Source organism: Rhinopithecus bieti, unplaced genomic scaffold (genome assembly GCF_001698545.2).
Source record: "Rhinopithecus bieti isolate Rb0 unplaced genomic scaffold, ASM169854v2 scaffold_68778, whole genome shotgun sequence".
Taxonomy (NCBI): Eukaryota; Metazoa; Chordata; class Mammalia; order Primates; family Cercopithecidae; genus Rhinopithecus; species Rhinopithecus bieti.
Window position 1 is genome coordinate 1,595,898 of NW_016827519.1, and position 18,627 is coordinate 1,614,524.

General features: G+C 36.5%; 1 protein-coding gene across 1 annotated transcript in view; it reads left to right on the forward strand.

Annotated features, from left to right (window-relative positions):
- The window catches only part of BBOX1 (gamma-butyrobetaine hydroxylase 1), a 53,528-nt gene that overhangs the window by 23,440 nt on the left and 11,461 nt on the right, over positions 1-18,627 (forward strand). Inside the window, exon 3 of the mRNA XM_017863828.1 lies at positions 17,027-17,132. Within this exon, the coding sequence (XP_017719317.1) occupies positions 17,027-17,132 (106 nt within the window). The remainder of the gene's footprint in view (positions 1-17,026; positions 17,133-18,627) is intronic.

Consider the following 18,627-nt stretch of genomic DNA (forward strand, 5'->3'; position numbering starts at 1 on the left):
CCAGCAGAAATTCTCTCCCAGCCTCTGTTCTGTGAAACCACTATCAGTACCTCATCCCCAAGCCCTGGCATTATAATAAAACAAAATAATTATATGCTCCTCACTCAAATGAACCAGTTTTGCACTCTTGATGGCCCACCAGGAAAGAGAAGTGGAAATTCCCTCCCACAAATTCATAACACAAAGTAAGGCAATTTCTATTTTTTGTTGCAGATTCTATTTTTAGTAGTAATACATGCACTATATTAACAAAAGAAAATGAACAGCACTCATGTAAGATGTCACTACTGTTGTTGTTGTTGTTGTTGTTGTTGTTGTTGTTTGGCTGGACTATACCAATGCATGGTCTTTTCATACTATAATTCTGGTAAGATAATATTGAGAAGTTCAGACAATCTTCTCTAAAATGGCAAAACTCAAACCCTGAAAATTCCTTTTTTAATGAGTTGGACAACTAAATAAACTGGAGAGGCCAGGGAATTATTATTTACAGAAGCTCATCTGTGAGTATGTGTGTGTACATGACAGAGAAAGAGAGAGAAAGAAAGACTTGGTGGGAAGAGTACAGTGTCATTTTAAAAAATATTTGTCAACTATATTTGATATTATTAATTATCCTCCTTGTAACTCTATCAGTCAAAAATAACCTTTGAAAACTAAGAAGGCATATAACATTGCCATTGCCACTGTCATGTTGAGCTCCTTATAGGCATAAATGGTGGCATAATCAGGGTTGTATCTTTACTGTTAACTCAGCACCTGACACACAATTATCTCTCAGGAAATTTTAATGAAAGGAAATATGTGCTAAGTAAGATATTGTAGACTTCCATCTGAACAAGACAACAAAAACTCTTTGACAACATTGTCAAAATTTGTCAGTCCATAATTTAAAAATTAACCTCATGGGCAACTCAAAGTGACTCTTCTTCCTCAAAAAGTCAAGCAGAAGAGAAAAAAAATTCTAACCTTAGCTAGCAAGACATCTTTCTTTTTAGAACTGAGCCCAGAAGTCCAGATTTGTTTTTTTTCTAAGAATGTTTTATTTGCTGGCATCAGCAAATTGCATTAATACATGTAATAAGGGTTACACTGGTAAGAATAATGGGATAAAACTGGAAACAAAAATCTGAGATATGAACTTCAAGGAATCAAATAAAGAAGGCAAGAGGCAATAGGAAAAGGAGATAAGATAAATGTGGATCTTGGTGGTAGTCAAATTTTATCTTGTATAGCATTGCATGGAAGCTATATAACTGCTGAATAAAACCTATAAGGCCACAAGTTTATAGTAGAAAATATAGGTAAATACTTTGGAAACTTTATGCCCAAAAAGTTTGGGAAGAATTGGGGACCCAGTGCCCCAGAGCATCTGTACTGGATTACTTCCTCGAAAGCTGCTCGAGGATCAACAGGGAAGCAGTCTCATCATGGCTTCACCATGGGCTGTTTGTAAGTGAGAAGTCAATCTGAGCTTTTCATGTAATTTCCCAGATCTCTCTGATTCTCCTCTACTGAGGACTTGCCTCACTCTTTCTGCAGGGGTGTTTTAATACTTGCTATGTCCTTTGAGGTCCTTGGGTGAAAGTTTGTTGGAAAAATGTAGAATGCTACTACTACTGTCCAGTGTTATATCTTCATGAGTTCCTTGCATGCAAGCTTCATTGGATGAATAAAATAAGGTCAAATAGAAATGTGTCTAGTGAGCTGTTTATCTAATTCACCAGCCAGACCAGTTAAGGATTTGCAATATTGAAATGGCCTCTGGGAAGTACAACTACAATATATAGCTTTCCAGCATCCACTAGACTTCTGCTCACATTTCTGAAAGATGTCTTGTAAGCCAGCCCAGCAGCATTTCACACATTAGATTGTATTCGAGGATGTACAAGTGAAAAATATTACTATTTCTTGGCATCTCGCCCCTAAGAAATTGCTCCTACCATAAGTACTGCCGTACAAATCTGACTTTGAAACAGCTACTTGTTTGAAATACTTGTTACCAGAAAACATTTGTGAAGTGTGGGGATTGGAGAAAGAAAAAACAAGTTTACCCATTTGTTGATGTTTCTAATTAGGAAATTGCTTGAGAAAACCACACAGCCCTTCTTGAATAAAAATGGCTTCTGGGTTATGAAAAATCAACCTAGAAATAATTCAAACTTGAGAAGAAGACAAAAAAAATTGCCTGAGTTCTAAATTTAATTGTAATCTCATTTTACTTTTTAAACATTTACACTGGGGCCAGGTGCGGTGATTCAAGCCTGTAATCCCAGCACTTTGGGAGGCCGAGACGGGCGGATCAGGAGGTCAGGAGATCAAGACCATCCTGGCTACCAAGGTGAAACCCGGTCTCTACTAAAAAACACACCAAAAAAACTAGCCGGACGAGGTGGCGGGAGTCTGTAGTCCCAGCTACTAGGGAGGCTGAGGCAGGAGAACGGCGTAAACCCGAGAGGCGGAGCTTGCAGTGAGCTGAGATCCGGCCACTGCACTCCAGCCTGGGCGACAGAGCGAGACTCCATCTCAAAAAAAAAAAAAATTTACACTCGGACTCCTTAATAACTTAATGTGCTAATTATAATGCTTTGATAGAGGGACCAAAAAAACTCTTTAAAATGTGTATTCTAGTAAGTATTAGGGTTTCTTAAGCAGAGTAACAAGCTATGTTCTTTGAGCCATTGTGAACCTCAGCTTATGTTATCAGCCAAGATCCAGTCTCCAGGGTTCCCTTTGTAATATTAAGTTTCATAGTAATTAATACTGCTGCCAACAAAACCCCTTGAGTATGAAGTCATCTCATGAATGAAAGGAAAAATAATCTCTGTATCTCATGCTCTTTTAGAAATCACTTGAGGAAATGTATGAGATAACCAATTAAGGCAATTGCTTTTCAACGAGTCCTCTGATACCCCACCCCACACCCAACACACACACATACAACCTTCCTTCCTTGCTTGTACTCTGTGCAGCCAGGACAGATGGCTGTTATTGGGATGATAGAAACATTTTTTTATTAAGCCCCTTTTATGTACTAAGTTTTGAGCTCAGCGGTTTACAGCACCAAACTTATGTCAATGTAGCTATTCATTTTGGTTGTCTGAAGTCCATTCTTAGTAACAGAATAGATTCTTTTGAATCTTCACAATTCTGAGAAGAATCATTAACCCATCATCCCCAAAAAAATGAGGCGGAAGAATCAGGCTACAAACCCAGGTTTACTTGACTCAACAGCCTGCAGTCTTTCCTTTATACCATGCTGCTACGGTGGTTATTGTTATCTAACATTTGTCTCCTAATTTCCAATGCCATAATAACTGTTGATTGCTCAGATGCAAGGAGATAATCAGACAGCATTTATAGAAATTTATCAAATTAAGTCAGAATGACAGCACCAGAATATTCATTGCTTCCTCCTGTGTTGAAATTAGCACCAACCATTTACATAAAGGGAAAATGGCAATTGATACAGAATCAAAAAACATGTTATTCAATCTTTCCCATTAAAAAATCAAAACTAAAACCCAATTTTTGTTCTAATAAAATGTATTAAGTAAAATTTGACTGCCTCCAACTCAAAAGAACCCTACTAAATATATTTAATGTAGAATTCTCATTAATTATTTCACTTTTTTGCAATGCACTACATTATTTGTTTTTTATAATGAAGTCTTTGGGGCTTCCTTTGAAGCAAATTGCTATAACTTTTTCTTTATGTTTTACAGGTGGTTGTCATCCTTCTATCACTACCTGACTTCATTTTATTACTGGCAGTATTATTAACCTTTAAAATAAATGTACAACAAAGATATCTTTTTTCAATTTTATTTATTTTATTTTAAATTATTTTTGCAGCTTTATTGAGGTATGAGAGACAAAAATTGTATATATTTACAGTGTACAACATGACATTTTGATTGCCACGATCAACCTGATTAACATATCCATTCTTTCACATCATTATCTTTATATTTTGTGGCAAAAAGACCTGTCATCTACTTTGTTAGGAAATTTCAAGTATATGATACATTATTATCAACTGTTGTCACCATGCTATTCTTTAGGTCTCCAGTACTTATTCATATAATAACCAAAGATTTCTACCCTTTTGACAAATATCTCCCCTTTTCTCCTACTCCCATCCCTTGTAACCACTGTGCTATTCTGTTACTAAGAATGGACTTCAGACAACCAAAATGAATAGATACATTGACATAAGTTTGGTGCTGAGCAGTAAATTTATGTTTACGTGAATTAAATTGTAGGGGAGAAAAAAAGATATTGAACAGCAAAAAAATAGAAAAAGCAAACTGCAGTGCTAAGGATGCATGTGGTTGATAATACTCTAAACCAGGAAAGAAAGGAAGTGAACACCATAAAATTTAGGAAAGCTGTTACATTTGGGGAGAAAAGTGAGGTTTGTGTTTGGTAAAATAGGTTTCTCGTGGTAAAATATAATACAGATATAGAAAATCACATAAAATAAATGTATAGCTTAATGGACTATCATAAGGCAAACACCCTTAAACATCAGCCAGGTCAAAAAACGGAACATTGCCAGCCACCCCAAAACCCATTGACACATCGCAACCAGCATAAACCTTGCCTTTTTCCCAAATGTAACGACTTTCCTAAGTTTTATGGTGTTCACTTCCTTTCTTTCCTGGTTTAGAGTATTATCATCAACATGCATCTTTACCACTGCAGTTTGGTTTTCTACTTTTAGTTTTCCGTATCTCTTTTTCCTCCCCTACAATTTAATTCACGTAAACATAAATTTACTGCTCAGCACCAAACTTACGTCAACGTATCTATTCATTTTGGTTTTCTGAAGTCCATTCTCTTGTAAATTCCTAAGGAAGGCCTCGCAGGGACAGTGTTCTCTGAATTCGTGTATATTGACAGCAGTTTTAAGGCCTTTATACTTGAAAATTGGCTTGGCTAAATATAAATTCTTGGCTCACAGCATCTTTAATATGTCACTTATGGTTTTATTGGTAATATGATTTTCTTTTCCTTAAAAGTAGTTTAATGGCCGGGCACCGTGGCTCACACCTGTAATCCCAGCACTTTGGGAGGCTAAGGCAGGCGGATCACTAGGTCAGGAGCTTGAGACCAGCCTGGCCAACATAGTGAAACCCTGTCTCTACTAAAAATATGAAAAAATAGCTGGGCGTGGTGGTGGGTGCCTGTAATCCCAGCTACTTGGGAGGTTGAGACAGGAGAATTGCTTGAACCCAGGAGGCAGAGGTTGCAGTGATCATGCCACTGCACTCCAGCCCGGGCAACAGTGTGAGACTCCGTCTCAACAACAACAAAAACATAGTAATTTGACATTTTTACCTGGATTTTGAATTTTTGTTGTTGTTGTTTAAATGTCCAGTAATTTTATAGACTATGTCTTGCTATTGATTGTTCTGGGACAGCTTTTTCTGGGAGGATATGATTTGTTTTAGGGCAGCTTTAATTACTTTTTTTCAGAAAATGTTTCGTGAATCACATTTTTTAGTATCTGTTCTGTTCCTTTGCTTTGGGCTTCTTCTTTTGAGGACTCATGCATATCTTAAGGCTTCTCTGCATGTCCTTTTGTTACTTTCTCTCAAATCATTTCTATTGATTTCTTTTAAATTGTTCTCCCTCTTATCTCCTAGTTACCTAAAGGCTTGTTACACTTATTTGATCTTGCATTCCTTCTAATTTAGTCGTTGTTTAAGGACTTTTTAAAGATTTTTCCTTTCCTAATACATCAGTCCATTTTTGAGTTTCTAATTCTGATGTTGTTTATTCTTTTACATATTGGACCTTTTTGATAAAGACTTTTGGATTCATTCGATGTAGTTATTTAAAAAAACAGAAGTTAGAAAAAAATAATATTTTATCTTTTTTATTGGGGGTGGCCTGTCCTTCTGACATGTACTGCCTGTCTGTAGGTATGCTATTTTGCTACTAATCTTGAGTTTTTCTCTTAAAATAATTTTGAGTTTAAACCTTGATATTTTTTGTTGTTTTTGCTAATTTTATGTGAAACTTGTTTTCCTAACTGTTAAAAGGAGACATGATTCAGAAACCTTATTTAATTTATGGTTTTAAGCTATATTTTAAAACTGGCTGACAACTTTCTAAGACCTTCTAGTTCCTCTCCTTTACTTTTATGAGGACCTTGTTTTTTTCTTTGTCTATATTGTTCCTGTACCACTCAATATGCACTCTTCTCAGAAGGAAGGTCATGGAAGGGAGATTTATCTGGTTAGTTTCTAGAATTCATGAATTCCAAACTATTCAGATCCCTTACCATGGACCGTAGGTACTCAGCTATACTGGAATGTAGAAATCCCCTCCCAAGTTTAACTGCCATTCTCACATTGCCCCACTGCACTGTCGAGTAAACACCTGTTAGTGATTTGGGAATGTTTTAGATCCATCATGTACCCAGTTGCTTCTCTCTGCTTTCTCCTGCACAGTTGCCAATATCATAATAGGTCTTGTGGTTTTGAAAGGTTTGTCTCTATCCCCTCCTATTTCCTGGTTCATGGGAATATCTTGTCACTTAATTTTTGTTTAGACGTTGTCATTGAATTCTTGAATTTTCACTCTAGATGTTCTATAGGGATAATTTAGAGAGATTCTTTTAAATTATGTCACCACTATCATTTAAGAAACCTCTCTCTTTACTTTATATCTTTAGGTCTTGTGGAGATTTCCGTATTAGTTTAATGGACTGAGTAATAGCTATTCTAGAGATCAGAAAGGTTATCTTTGTTTCCCTAGTTTGTGTTTGGGGATACTAATTCTCACCTTAAAAAATGGCATGAATCATGCAATGCCCATGTATTATACTCATGTACCAAACCTGCCCTTGTACCCCCAGATCTAAAATAAAAGTTGAAATTATTTTAAAAGGCATAAACTCTTTCTTTTCAGGGATGGATTAAATGTCAATTAATGTCTATAATGAAAGAAGAACTCAAAAGAGAGTTACTTTTTAAAACACAACTCTTGAAATTTTGCCAAGCATTGTTTACAAATAACTGTAAGCACTTCTCCCTAGAATTAAGGAATAAAAATGGTTAATAGCCAAAGTATTCACTATTACAATGTACTTAAAATATACAGTGTAAACCAAAATTAAAGTTTATAGTCAATCAGGAAGTAGCACAATTTATTATTCTAGAATCCACGTCTTTACTCAACAAACATTTTTGGCACTGGGTTAAATGCTATGAGACAAAGAATTTGTTTGGGCCGGGCGCAGTGGCTCACATCTGTAATCCCAGCACTTTGGGAGGCCGAGGCTGGCAGATCACAAGGTTAGGAGATCGAAACCATCCTGGCTAACACGGTGAAACTCCGTTTCTACTAAAAATACAAAAGAATTACCCGGGCTTGACGGCCGGCACCTGTAGTCCCAGCTACTCAGGAGACTGAGGCAGGAGAATGGCATGAACCCGGGAGGCGGAGCTTGCAGTGAGCTGAGAACAGGCCACTGCACTCCAGTCTGGGTGGCAGAGCAAGACTCCGTCTCAAAAAAAAAAGAATACTTTTGAGCTCAGTTTCTAAAGGAATGAGTTTTTTTGAGACTTTACAGGACAACAGTGGAAGCAGAATTTGAACAGAAGCTAAGGATAGCCATAGAGCAAACTCTCTCCACTGTGGCCCACATTGAACTTCAACTTCCTCTCCTAGGTGATGTTCTTTCCCTCCACTGGGCCTTCCCACATGCTATTTCTCCTTCCTGCAATGACCTTTACTCTTCTCTTTGCCTAGGTAAATCCTACTCAATCTTCAGGTCTCCATTTAGTCTTTATTTCCTACTCTCATAACATGGTGTACTTTAGCTTTGTAAGATAAATCATACTAATTCATCCTCCCCATAGACTGTAAATTCCATGTGGTACAAGTACCATGTCTATTCCATTCACTTCTGGATCCCCAGTTTCTGGACCATTGTAGGTGTCTAATAAATGATAATGGAAAAATAAATATATGGAGCTCTGGTGAGTGACTGCATCTAGGAATTCATATGTGGAAGTGCTGTAACTAGAGTAAGCAATATAATATTCCTTTGATTAATTAACTACAAAATGTATTTTTTGCTTTTTAGCTAGCAGATCATATTTGATATTGAAATTTTAAAATATAAACAATATATGGGCATTGTATTTTAGATCCAATGGGATGAGTAATAATGTTCAAAAGAAGGCATTCTTACATAATCTGATGAGAAGAGCTTGCAGCAAGTGGATCAGAGGTTGCAACTGTTGATAAAAAGAAATCCAGGTTTGCACTCATAAAACATCCTTTTGTATAAAATTACTTTTAAAAGGAAAAGTTTACAAATTAATCCAGCATGATTTTCTAAGTGTGAACCATGAATCAAAGAGTGTTGGCTAGGTGATGGGATTCACACCTGTAATCCCAGTGCTTTGGGATGCTGAGGCAGGAGGATGGTTGAGGCCATGAGTTCAAGACCAGGCAGGACACCAGAGCAACACACTGTCCCAACAAAAATAAAAATAAAAGCATATTAGCCCAGGCATGGTAGCACATGTCTGCTAACCAGGAGGCTGAGACAGAAGGATTACATGAGACCAGGAATTTGAGGTTTCAGTGAGCTATGATCACACCATGGCATACTCCAACATGGGTGAAGAGCAAGACCCTGACTCAAAAAACAAGTGTAAAACTTATCACCAAAGGTATAAGGAACAAATCCCATGACACTGCATTTTAAAAAAATAAGACATCACCAAGATATAAAGAACAAATTCAGCAAAAACAATATTCAAGTATTCCACAAGCACTGAAGGAACTGAATTTGTCACAAAACGTTATTAATATCTTGGTTATCTATGACTAGTCATCTGTGTTTGGGCAAATTTAGTAAATTAGCATTCAACTCAATCTCATGAAATATTCGCTAAAAGTTATTTAAAGTACAGGAGCTTTTGACAAAAAATATTGAATAGACAATAAAATGTAAGGGAAAGTTTAGTGAGATGTTGAGAATGACACAAATGGCTCAGTGGAAACACTTAGGTTTGTTTAAAACAGCATCTTTGATAAAAGCAGGATAATTTGCAGAGTTTCAGTCACTCACCCCAGCGCAATAGTAAACAAGTCTATACCACTGGATTAAGATGTTATGTTGAGCTTGCCTCTTCAGTTTTAAAAGAATCTGGCCCCATACCTCTACTTCAGTCATGGCCATTCTTAGTAATCTGCTTGAGTTGTTGCCTTACTTGGAATAGCATTAGAATCTGTCTCGAATGAGAGGTGCATGTAAATACACCTTCATCTCACCAAGGCCTCACCATTAGGTTTTTTAAAAGTTCCTTCATGACAAATGAATCACATTTGCACCTGTTTCTCCCATCCAAGTACTAACCAGGCCCAATCCTGCTTAGCTTCAAGGTCAGGCAAGTTCAGGGTTATATGGTGCAAATATGTTTGCATTTTATTTCTGCTGTGTTTTCTTGGAGATGTGGATTTGGGATGCATAAGTAAGAACTTAGTGTCCTCAACAATCAGTAGCAGCCTTCTTGGCATGATTCATTTCTATGACAAGGTAGAAAGGTAAAACAGATGACATTTCTGGGATTTTTCCAGACTTGTGCTATGAGCATTAGGAGAATGTTTATGATTGGAATTGGTGAGCTCCTTTCATGGGATTTATCATAAGATGTGAGCATAGACTTTTAGGCTACGCATCCCATACCGCGCCTAAGACACTCTGAGGCTAATAAATGTTTTATCATTCCCTACCAGTTAGCTCAGAGGGTCAGAGAACTGCTCTGGTGAAGCCAAGTCACAGACCCCATCCCTGTAGAGGTCAATGAATGTCAAAGAAAAAATCTGTTCTCTGGCTAATGCTTACACCTTGAATCTCAACCAGGTTTTGGCTGCAGTAAAATTCCGTCAGTTTACCCTTGATCATAGAAGGAACCAGGAAAAAGTATGTAGGTGAATCAATGCAAAACCATCACCACTCTTGAAAAAGAATCCAAATGGTCATTTCCTGTTGATCGTGTCAACAGCAGCATTTTCTTAGTCAGAAGATATGCATTCTGCACCTTGATGAAATTACTTTTTGACCTCCTTAAATCTCTTCTCATATGTTGACTATTTTTCAAATGCCAGTGTTGACAGTCATCTGGATCTGTATTTTGTATGGTCTATGGAGTGACATGAACTTCACAGAGAACATGTATTTCTTGGCGACTCTCACTGCAATATAATGGATTGTATGACTCATGTTTGAAATGAGTTGCAGCAGACTATAATACTCCTCATCTTTTTTCACTCGGCCTGTTTCCAGTTCATGGCCACATATGGAGGGATGCTTGACCCTTAGTGAAAGATATATCAGGTGTTCTACCCTAATTTTAAATGAGAAAAATAGAGCAAAATAGTCAATTTTATCTTCAATCCCAGGGAACAGGTAAGGAACTCTTTCCCGTTAAGAAAAATATCCCCACACGTGAGAAGAGATTATAGATTGTATTCCCACTCTCCTCCTGCCACTACCACCCTACTAATACCCTTTACTACATACCGTATGAAAATGAAAGCTCATAAAAGTCACCCTCTCCCTGCTTACACTCATTCAGTCAAAATGTATTGGTTCCCTGCTTTAGAATTGGCACTGGTTTAGTTAATGGTAGGAGATCAAAAGTATTTGTTGTACACTAAAAGAGTTTACAGTCCAGAAGAGGAAGCAGAATTATGTATTTGTATATTTAAATGAGCTTAGACTCTTTAAAAATTATAACCATCTTCATAAAACACCTAACATATTCAGATCTAATAAATGACATGAATAAAACATGCTTATGAGAGTTCTGAGTGTAGGAGTAAATACTGGGTAATTACAAGAATGAGAGGAAGGAAAAGTCCTATGGGGCATCTCCTGTGTGTCAGACATAGACTTTCTTATTTGTTACAAATTTTTGAAATACATTATTGTTCTATTTTCCAAATATATAAATTGGGGCTCAGAAATAATAGATGGATTGTCCAAGATTATATAGTTGTGAATTAGAAACCAAGGCTTTGAAGCCAGCGCAGTTTGAACCTAAAGACCAAGACTTTTTCTAGAATTGAGATTATGAAATAGTTGGAACCTGAGCTAGATTTTCATTAACGATTACAGAGATGGGGAAAACAACAGAAAAAAAGGGCAGAAAAAGAAACCAGAAAAAAAGGCAGGAAAGTGTGTAGTGCTAAAATCAACATAATTAGAACAGATGACTCAAGCATGGCAATAGCTGGCAAGGTTAGAAAATTGCATTGGGTTCTTGAATTCTGGATCAGCAGCACTGAATTCTATCCTTCTGGGACTGAAGAATCAGTAAGAGCTTCTGATAGAGAAATGGCAAAATGAACATGAAGCACTAGAAAGGTTTGCCTGTTGTAGTACATATTGTATGGGGGAATACCAGAGGCAGAGTAGAACACCAGCCTAGAGTGACTTTCCGGGAAGCTAAAACATCCAGACCAAGGGTCATCTTTTGTGTGCTCATTTGTCCATATGTGAATGGAGATTTTTTTAAGCACTTATTTAAAAGTTTTTTAAATTAGGTGAAGCAAACTTCCTCCTCAACCAGATAATAAATTTTTATATAGTGAATCTCAATAAATAGGACCTCCCTCACCTGGTTTCTAAAGCTGAAAACCTTGGCATCATTCTGGACTCCATTTCTCTCATATCCTACATCCAATTTGTCAGAGAATCCTGGTAACTCTACCTTTCAAGATCAAATTCAATCATTCTCTCCTATGCATGCAGCCATAGTTAGGAGAGAATCATCGTGATTCTCATGTTTAGGAGATAACTGGTTGCCATCATCTCTCCCTCCTCCCACCTTTTTCCCAGTACCATCTACCCCTTACTCAGAGGCTAGAGCAATTCTTTGAAATGACAATTACAATGTATAATTTACGTAATGGAAAACTTCAATGGCTTCCCATCACATGTAAACCAAAATCTCAAGTCCTCATCCTAGACCCCAAAGCCCTTTGGAAACTGGCTTCTCTCGGTGCATCTGGAACATTGCCGATCTTGATTCCCTGGTGACTCTGTCTCAACCATGCTGCCCTTGTTCTGCCCTTGTTCTTCCACAAACACACTAGACATACTCCAAACTCAAAACCTCTTCACTTTGGGTTCCTCTGCCTAAAATACATCTCCCAGAAATTCACATTTCTCCTTCCCTTATTTTGCTTGGGTTTCTGTGGGGAAAATGCCACCTATTCATAGAGCACTTCCCACAGCATCATCTCTGTAAAAATACTTCTCCGGCCCCATTCCTTATCTCTTTACCTTGCCTCATTTTCTTTGTAGAACCTATCTCTATTAAATTTAACAATTACTTTTCTGTCTTTTTGTTCCCTGCTATATCTCTGATGCTAAATCAATGACTGAAATAGAAAAGGTGTTCAATGTTTATTTATTCAAAGATAATTTGATGCATATGAATATATATTAATAGACATTATAACAGCAATCAAATGGCATGTATATATAGTGGACTTTTTCAAGCCATATTTGGTTTATTTTTAAACATGGCCTCCTTTCAGTTATGCATTGTCTGGATCTTCCAAGGATAATAGCTTACAAAGTCTGAATAATGGTTTATTTTCTTGCTACAGAGTTGCAAGTAACCTTAGTTCTTTTTTTAACTCATCTTTTCTTTAGCTTTTAAGCTAAGGTATTTTTTAATTTGGGTAAAATTTATCACAACAATAAAATTAATCATTTTGCGGTACATAGACACCATGGAATACTACACAGCCATATGAAAGAACAAAATCACAGCCTTTGCAGCAACATGGATGCAGCTGGAGGCCATTATTGTAAGCAAATTAATAACTGAACAGAAAACCAAATACTACGTGTTCTCACTTAGAAGTGGGAGCTAAACATTGGGTACTCATGGACATAAAGATGGCAACAATAGACACTAGGAACTACTAGAGGCAGGAGGGACGGAAAGGGAAAGAGCTGAAAAATTACCCATTGGGTACTATGCTCAGTATCTGAGTGATGGGATCAATCTTACCCCAAACCTCAGGATTATGCAATATACCCATCTAACAAGTCTGCACATGCACATGTACCCCCTGAAACTAAAAGCTGAAATTATTTTTTTAAATACCCATTTTAAAGTGTAATTCGCTTTATTTAGTATATTCTGCTGTGTGTCATTTAATACATTCACAATTTTGTGCAAATATCACCTCTATCTAGTTTAATACATTTTCATACATCATATTTTTTAAACTATTCAATTTGGAATGATAGGAAACAAATTTGTTATATTACAAATGGTAAAGAAAGAGAAAGAATCAAATGTTTATCTCATCATCCCTCTGTAAGCTGTTATACTGAGTAACCAAATAGTGCATGAGAAAAAGTGGCTCCCTTTAAAAGTATTCTGAGTGATAAATCTTTTTAAAAAGAGTATCAGTTTGATATTTCATTGTTTGAAACCCTTGATGAACTAACGAATATAGCCATTGAATATGAACAGTACAAACATCAAAAAAGAAACACAGCCAGGCGTTATGTGTCTTACAATACAAGAACATACTGCCATCTATGGCTTTGCCAAAGAGAAAGAATAGAGACTGTCGAAGACTCTGCATTTCGCTGCCAGTTTCCCAGAAACTGCACCATGAGTACATACTCAATGAAGTCCAGACTGTGGGAAACTCTATAGGTCAAATTCCCTAAGTTCTTCAACAATTGTAAGGAGCACAGTTTGAAGGAAAAACTTGCAGATTAATAGACTTAAAACATATAACAATTATTATTAATGAGCAAGTTCATAGTGTCCTTGGATGAACATTTGGGTGATAAAATTGTAAAGAAAAGCAAGGAAATGATAACTATAGAAGTCACAGTCATAGTTACTCTGGAGAAGGCAGAAGTGTCTGTGACTGCAACGGGGCACACATATGTACCTAAAGTTTTATTTATTGACCTGAGCAAAAGTTTCGAGAGTGTAATTTGAAAATTGAGTTTCTCAGATAAATACACAAATGGAACAGAATAGAGATCCCAGAAATAATGCTACACACCTACAACCCTCTGATTTTCAACAAAGTAGACAAAAACAAGAAATGTGGAAAGGACTCCTTATTCAATAAATGGTGCTGAGATAACTGGATAGCCATAAGCAGAAGATTAAAATGGGATCCCTTCCTTAAACCACACACAAAATTCAACTCAAGATGAATTAAAGACTTAAATGTAAAACTAAAACTATAAAAATTCTGGAAGATAACCTGGGAAATACTGTTCTAGACATAGGACCTGGCAAAGATTTCATGATGAATATAACAATAACAACTGCAACAAAAACAAAAATTGACAAATAAGACCTAATTCAACTAAAGAGCTTCTACACAGCAAAAGAAACTAACAACAAAGTGAACAGACAACATATAGAATGGAATAAAATATTTGCAAAGTATGCATCTGACAAAGGTCTAATATCCAGAATCTATAAGGAACTTAAACAAATTTACAAGCAAAAAACAAACAACCCCATTAATAAGTGGGCAAAAAACATGAACAGACACTTTTCAAAAGAAGACACAGCCAACAAGCATATGAAAAAGTGCTTAACACCACTAATCATTTGAGAAATGAAAATCAAAACCACAATGAAATACCATCTCATACCAGTCAGAATGGCTATTATAAAAAGTTAAAAAAATAACAGATGCTGGTGAGGTTGTGGAGAAAAGGAACACTTACTTTCCTGCTGGCGGGAAAGTAAATCAGTTCAGCCATTGTGGAAAGCAGTTTGGCAGTTTCTCAAAGACCTTAAAAACATTACCATTTGACCCAGAAATCCCACTATTGAGTGTATACCCAAAGGAATATAAATTGTTCTACTATAAAGAACACGTACGCATGCATATGTTCATTGCAACACTATTCTCAATAGCAAAGACATAGAATCAACCTAAATGTCCATCAGTGATATATTGAATAAAATAAATATGGTACATATACACCATGGAATACTACACAGCTATATAAAAGAACAAGATTATGTCTTTGGAGCACCATGGATGGAGCCAGAGGCCATTTCCTAAGCAAACTAACACAGGAACAGAAAACCCAATACAGCATGTTTTCACTTAGAAGTGAGAGTTCAACATGGAGTACACGTGGGCACAAAGAAGGGAACACTAGACACCTGGGCCTTTGTGAGGGTGGAGGTGGGGAAGAGGATGAGGATCAAGAAAACCACCTACCAGCTACAATATATATTACCTGAGTGACAAAAATACTCTGTACACAAAACCCCTGTGACATGCAATTTACCTATATAACAAACTTGCACATGTACTCCTGAATCTAAAAGTTAAAAAAAAAAAAAAAGTTTCTCCCTAAGAGCAGAAACAAGATAAAAATGCTAGCTTTCACCACTGAGATTCAACATTGCACCAATATTTCCAGCCAGAGCGATTAGACAGTAGAAATAAAGGCATCCAAATGAGAAAGGAAAAAGTAAATCTATCTCTATTCATAGATGGTATGATCTTACATATAATAAATCCCATAAAATCCCCCCCCAAAAAAGCTACTAAAGCTAATGAATGAATTTAGCAAGTTTCAGGATACAAAATCAAAACACAAAAATCAGTTGTCTTTATATACAGTAGCAATGAACAATCTGAAAAGGAAATCAACAGATCCATTTACAACATCATCCAGAAGAATAAAATACTTAGGAATAAATTTAATCACTTAGGTGAAAGACTTGTACAATGAATACTACAAAACATTGCTAAAAGAAATTAAAGAGAACCTAAAGAAATGGAATAGCATCCTGTATTCATGGATTGGAAGGCATAAAATTGTTAAGATGTCGATACTCCCCAAAGCAGTCTACAATCCCTACCAAAATTTCAGTATCATTTTCTTATTTTAGAAATGGAAAAGCCAATATCAGATTTATATGAAATTGTGAGGGCCTCCAAGTGGGCAAAACAATATTTTAAAAGAAGATTGAAATTAAAAGACTCACACTTCCTGATTTTGAAACTTAACTACAAATCTACAGTAATCTAAATAGCATGATATTGGCATAAAGATAGACAAATAGATCAATGGAATAGAATTTTGAGAGTCCAGAAATAAACCCACACACCTACAGCCAATCGATTTTCAGCAAACATGCCAATATCATTCAATAGAGAAAGAACAACCTCTTTAACAAATTGTTCTGAGGCAACTGATTACCCAAATGCAAAGAATTAAATTGGACCCACAACTCATATCATATGCAAAAATTAATTCAAAATGAACAAATTATCTAAATATAAGAGTTAAAGTCATAAAACTCTTAGAAGAAAACATAGAGGTAAATCTTCATGGCTTTGGATTGGGCAGTGGATTCTTAGATATAACATTAAAAGCATGAGCTTACTATATAATTCCATTTATGGTAAGTATCTAAAATAGGTAAATCTACAGAGACAGAAAGCAAATTAGTGATTACCAAGGTCTTGGGGAAGGGTAGAATGTAAAGAAACTGCTTTCTAAAATAAGAGGTTTTGATTTGGAGTAATAGAAACGTTTTGAAACTAGATAGGTAGAGGTGGTGGTTGCCAACATTGTGAATTTACTAAACGCCACTGAATTGTTCGCTTTAAAGTGATTCATTTTCTGTTATGTGAACTTCACCTCAATAAATCACTTTTTAAAATGCATTAAGCCAGTAAAACGATAACCTACAATTCCATATATAGTTCTTTACAAACTGTAAGATAGACTGATGTATAAAAGTACTCTCTTGTTGAGAGGAGAGGAAAAATGAGGAGATGTTAATTCTGAAATAGTGACTTTAGACAGAGAGAAGTCAGATTCCTTTTCTCGCTCATAGTCATTATGGTAATTATTTCAAAAAATGAAAAGTTTCCATTTCTCCCCACATATCAAATTCATTCTAACACATTTCCTCTGGCTTAGTGACAACTCGTTTAAACATGTGTTTCTTGCATTTTACAGACATACTTGGCAAGTGCAAGACAAAATCGATGCAAACAATGTGGCTTACACAACTGGGAAGCTAAGCTTTCACACTGATTATCCAGCCCTCCATCATCCACCTGGGGTAAGATGAGCTTCAACATATTTTCCACAAAGCAGACCAATGACCGATATCTTTTTGTATTTTGAGTCTAGAAGATTACATATTTCACCAGGTAGTTTGTCTTACATAAGTTTTCTTTCTCCAAACACAATCCAAGCTCACAAAATCTCGATACCTAAATCCTAAATATCTTCACCTTCCTAAAGGAGAGAATTTCATACATTTAAAACAACAATAACAACAACAACATTTCTTTGTTCTTCCTAGAAATTACTATTAGCATTTTTTTGCTTTGCCAAGACAGATTTTAAGGTAGTAGCAAATCTTGAAGTCTTTCTGTACATATATTTCTAAGAAAGTTGAGAGAAAATGGAATCAGTAAACAAAATGTAGGGTTTCCCTCCAAGTCACATGGGCATCATTCATATCCATTAACTACTGCTGCATTAAAACTCATTCTACTATAAAGACACATACACATGCATGTTTATTGCAGTACTGTTCACAATAGCAAAGATTTGGAAGCAACCCAAATGCCCATCAATGATAGACTGGATAAAGAAAATGTGGTACATAAACGCCATAGAATACTATACAGCCATAAGAAAGGATGAGTTCAATCTTTTGCAGGGACATGGATGAAGCTGGAAACCATCATTCTCAGCAAACCAAGACAGAAACAGAAAACCAAACACCACATGTTCTCACTCATAAGTGGGAGTTGAACAATGAGAACACATGGACACAGGGAGGGGAACATCACACACTGAGGCCTGTCGGGGGGTTGGGGAGATAGGGGAGGGATAGCATTAAAAGAAATACCTAATGTAGATCACAGTTTGATAGGTGCAGAAACTACCATGGCACCTGAATATCTATGTAACAAACCTGCACATTCTGCACGTGTATCCCAGAACTTAAAGTATAACAAAAAAAAAATAACTCACTCCCTAACTTGACGGCTTAAGAAAACAGCCCTTTACTTAGCCCTTGTCTTTTCAATTTGTGCTGTATTCAGCTAGGCAGCTCCTGTCTTCAGTCACATACCTGCAATCGGTTTCTAAGTTGACTTGGGACCGACTGACTTTCCCTGAGATGGCTGGTTTCTGCTCCACTTGGTCTATTGACCACCAGTAGGTTAGCCCAAGTTTAATGCATATGGCAACTGGAAGAATTTTCAGACAGCTGCACAGCTTCTCAAGGCCTAGGCTAGTCACCTCTGCAATGTTATATTGGTCTAAGGAAGTAATAAATCTAGCCCACATTCAGGAGGTGAGGAAATAGACCCCTTATGGGGGAAGCTGCAAAAATGCATTACAAACTGTGTGACTACAAGGAACAGAATAACAGTGGCTATTTTTGGAAACCATCCAACATCCCGTCTATCAGATTCCTTGTCAAGGAGGGAAATGCTCAGTGTGAAGCCACAAATCCCCAGGAGAATCTCTGGGTGGACATTCTTTCTCTACATTTTTACAAAAGTTTCATTTTACTAAATGAGCTACATTTTACAAAA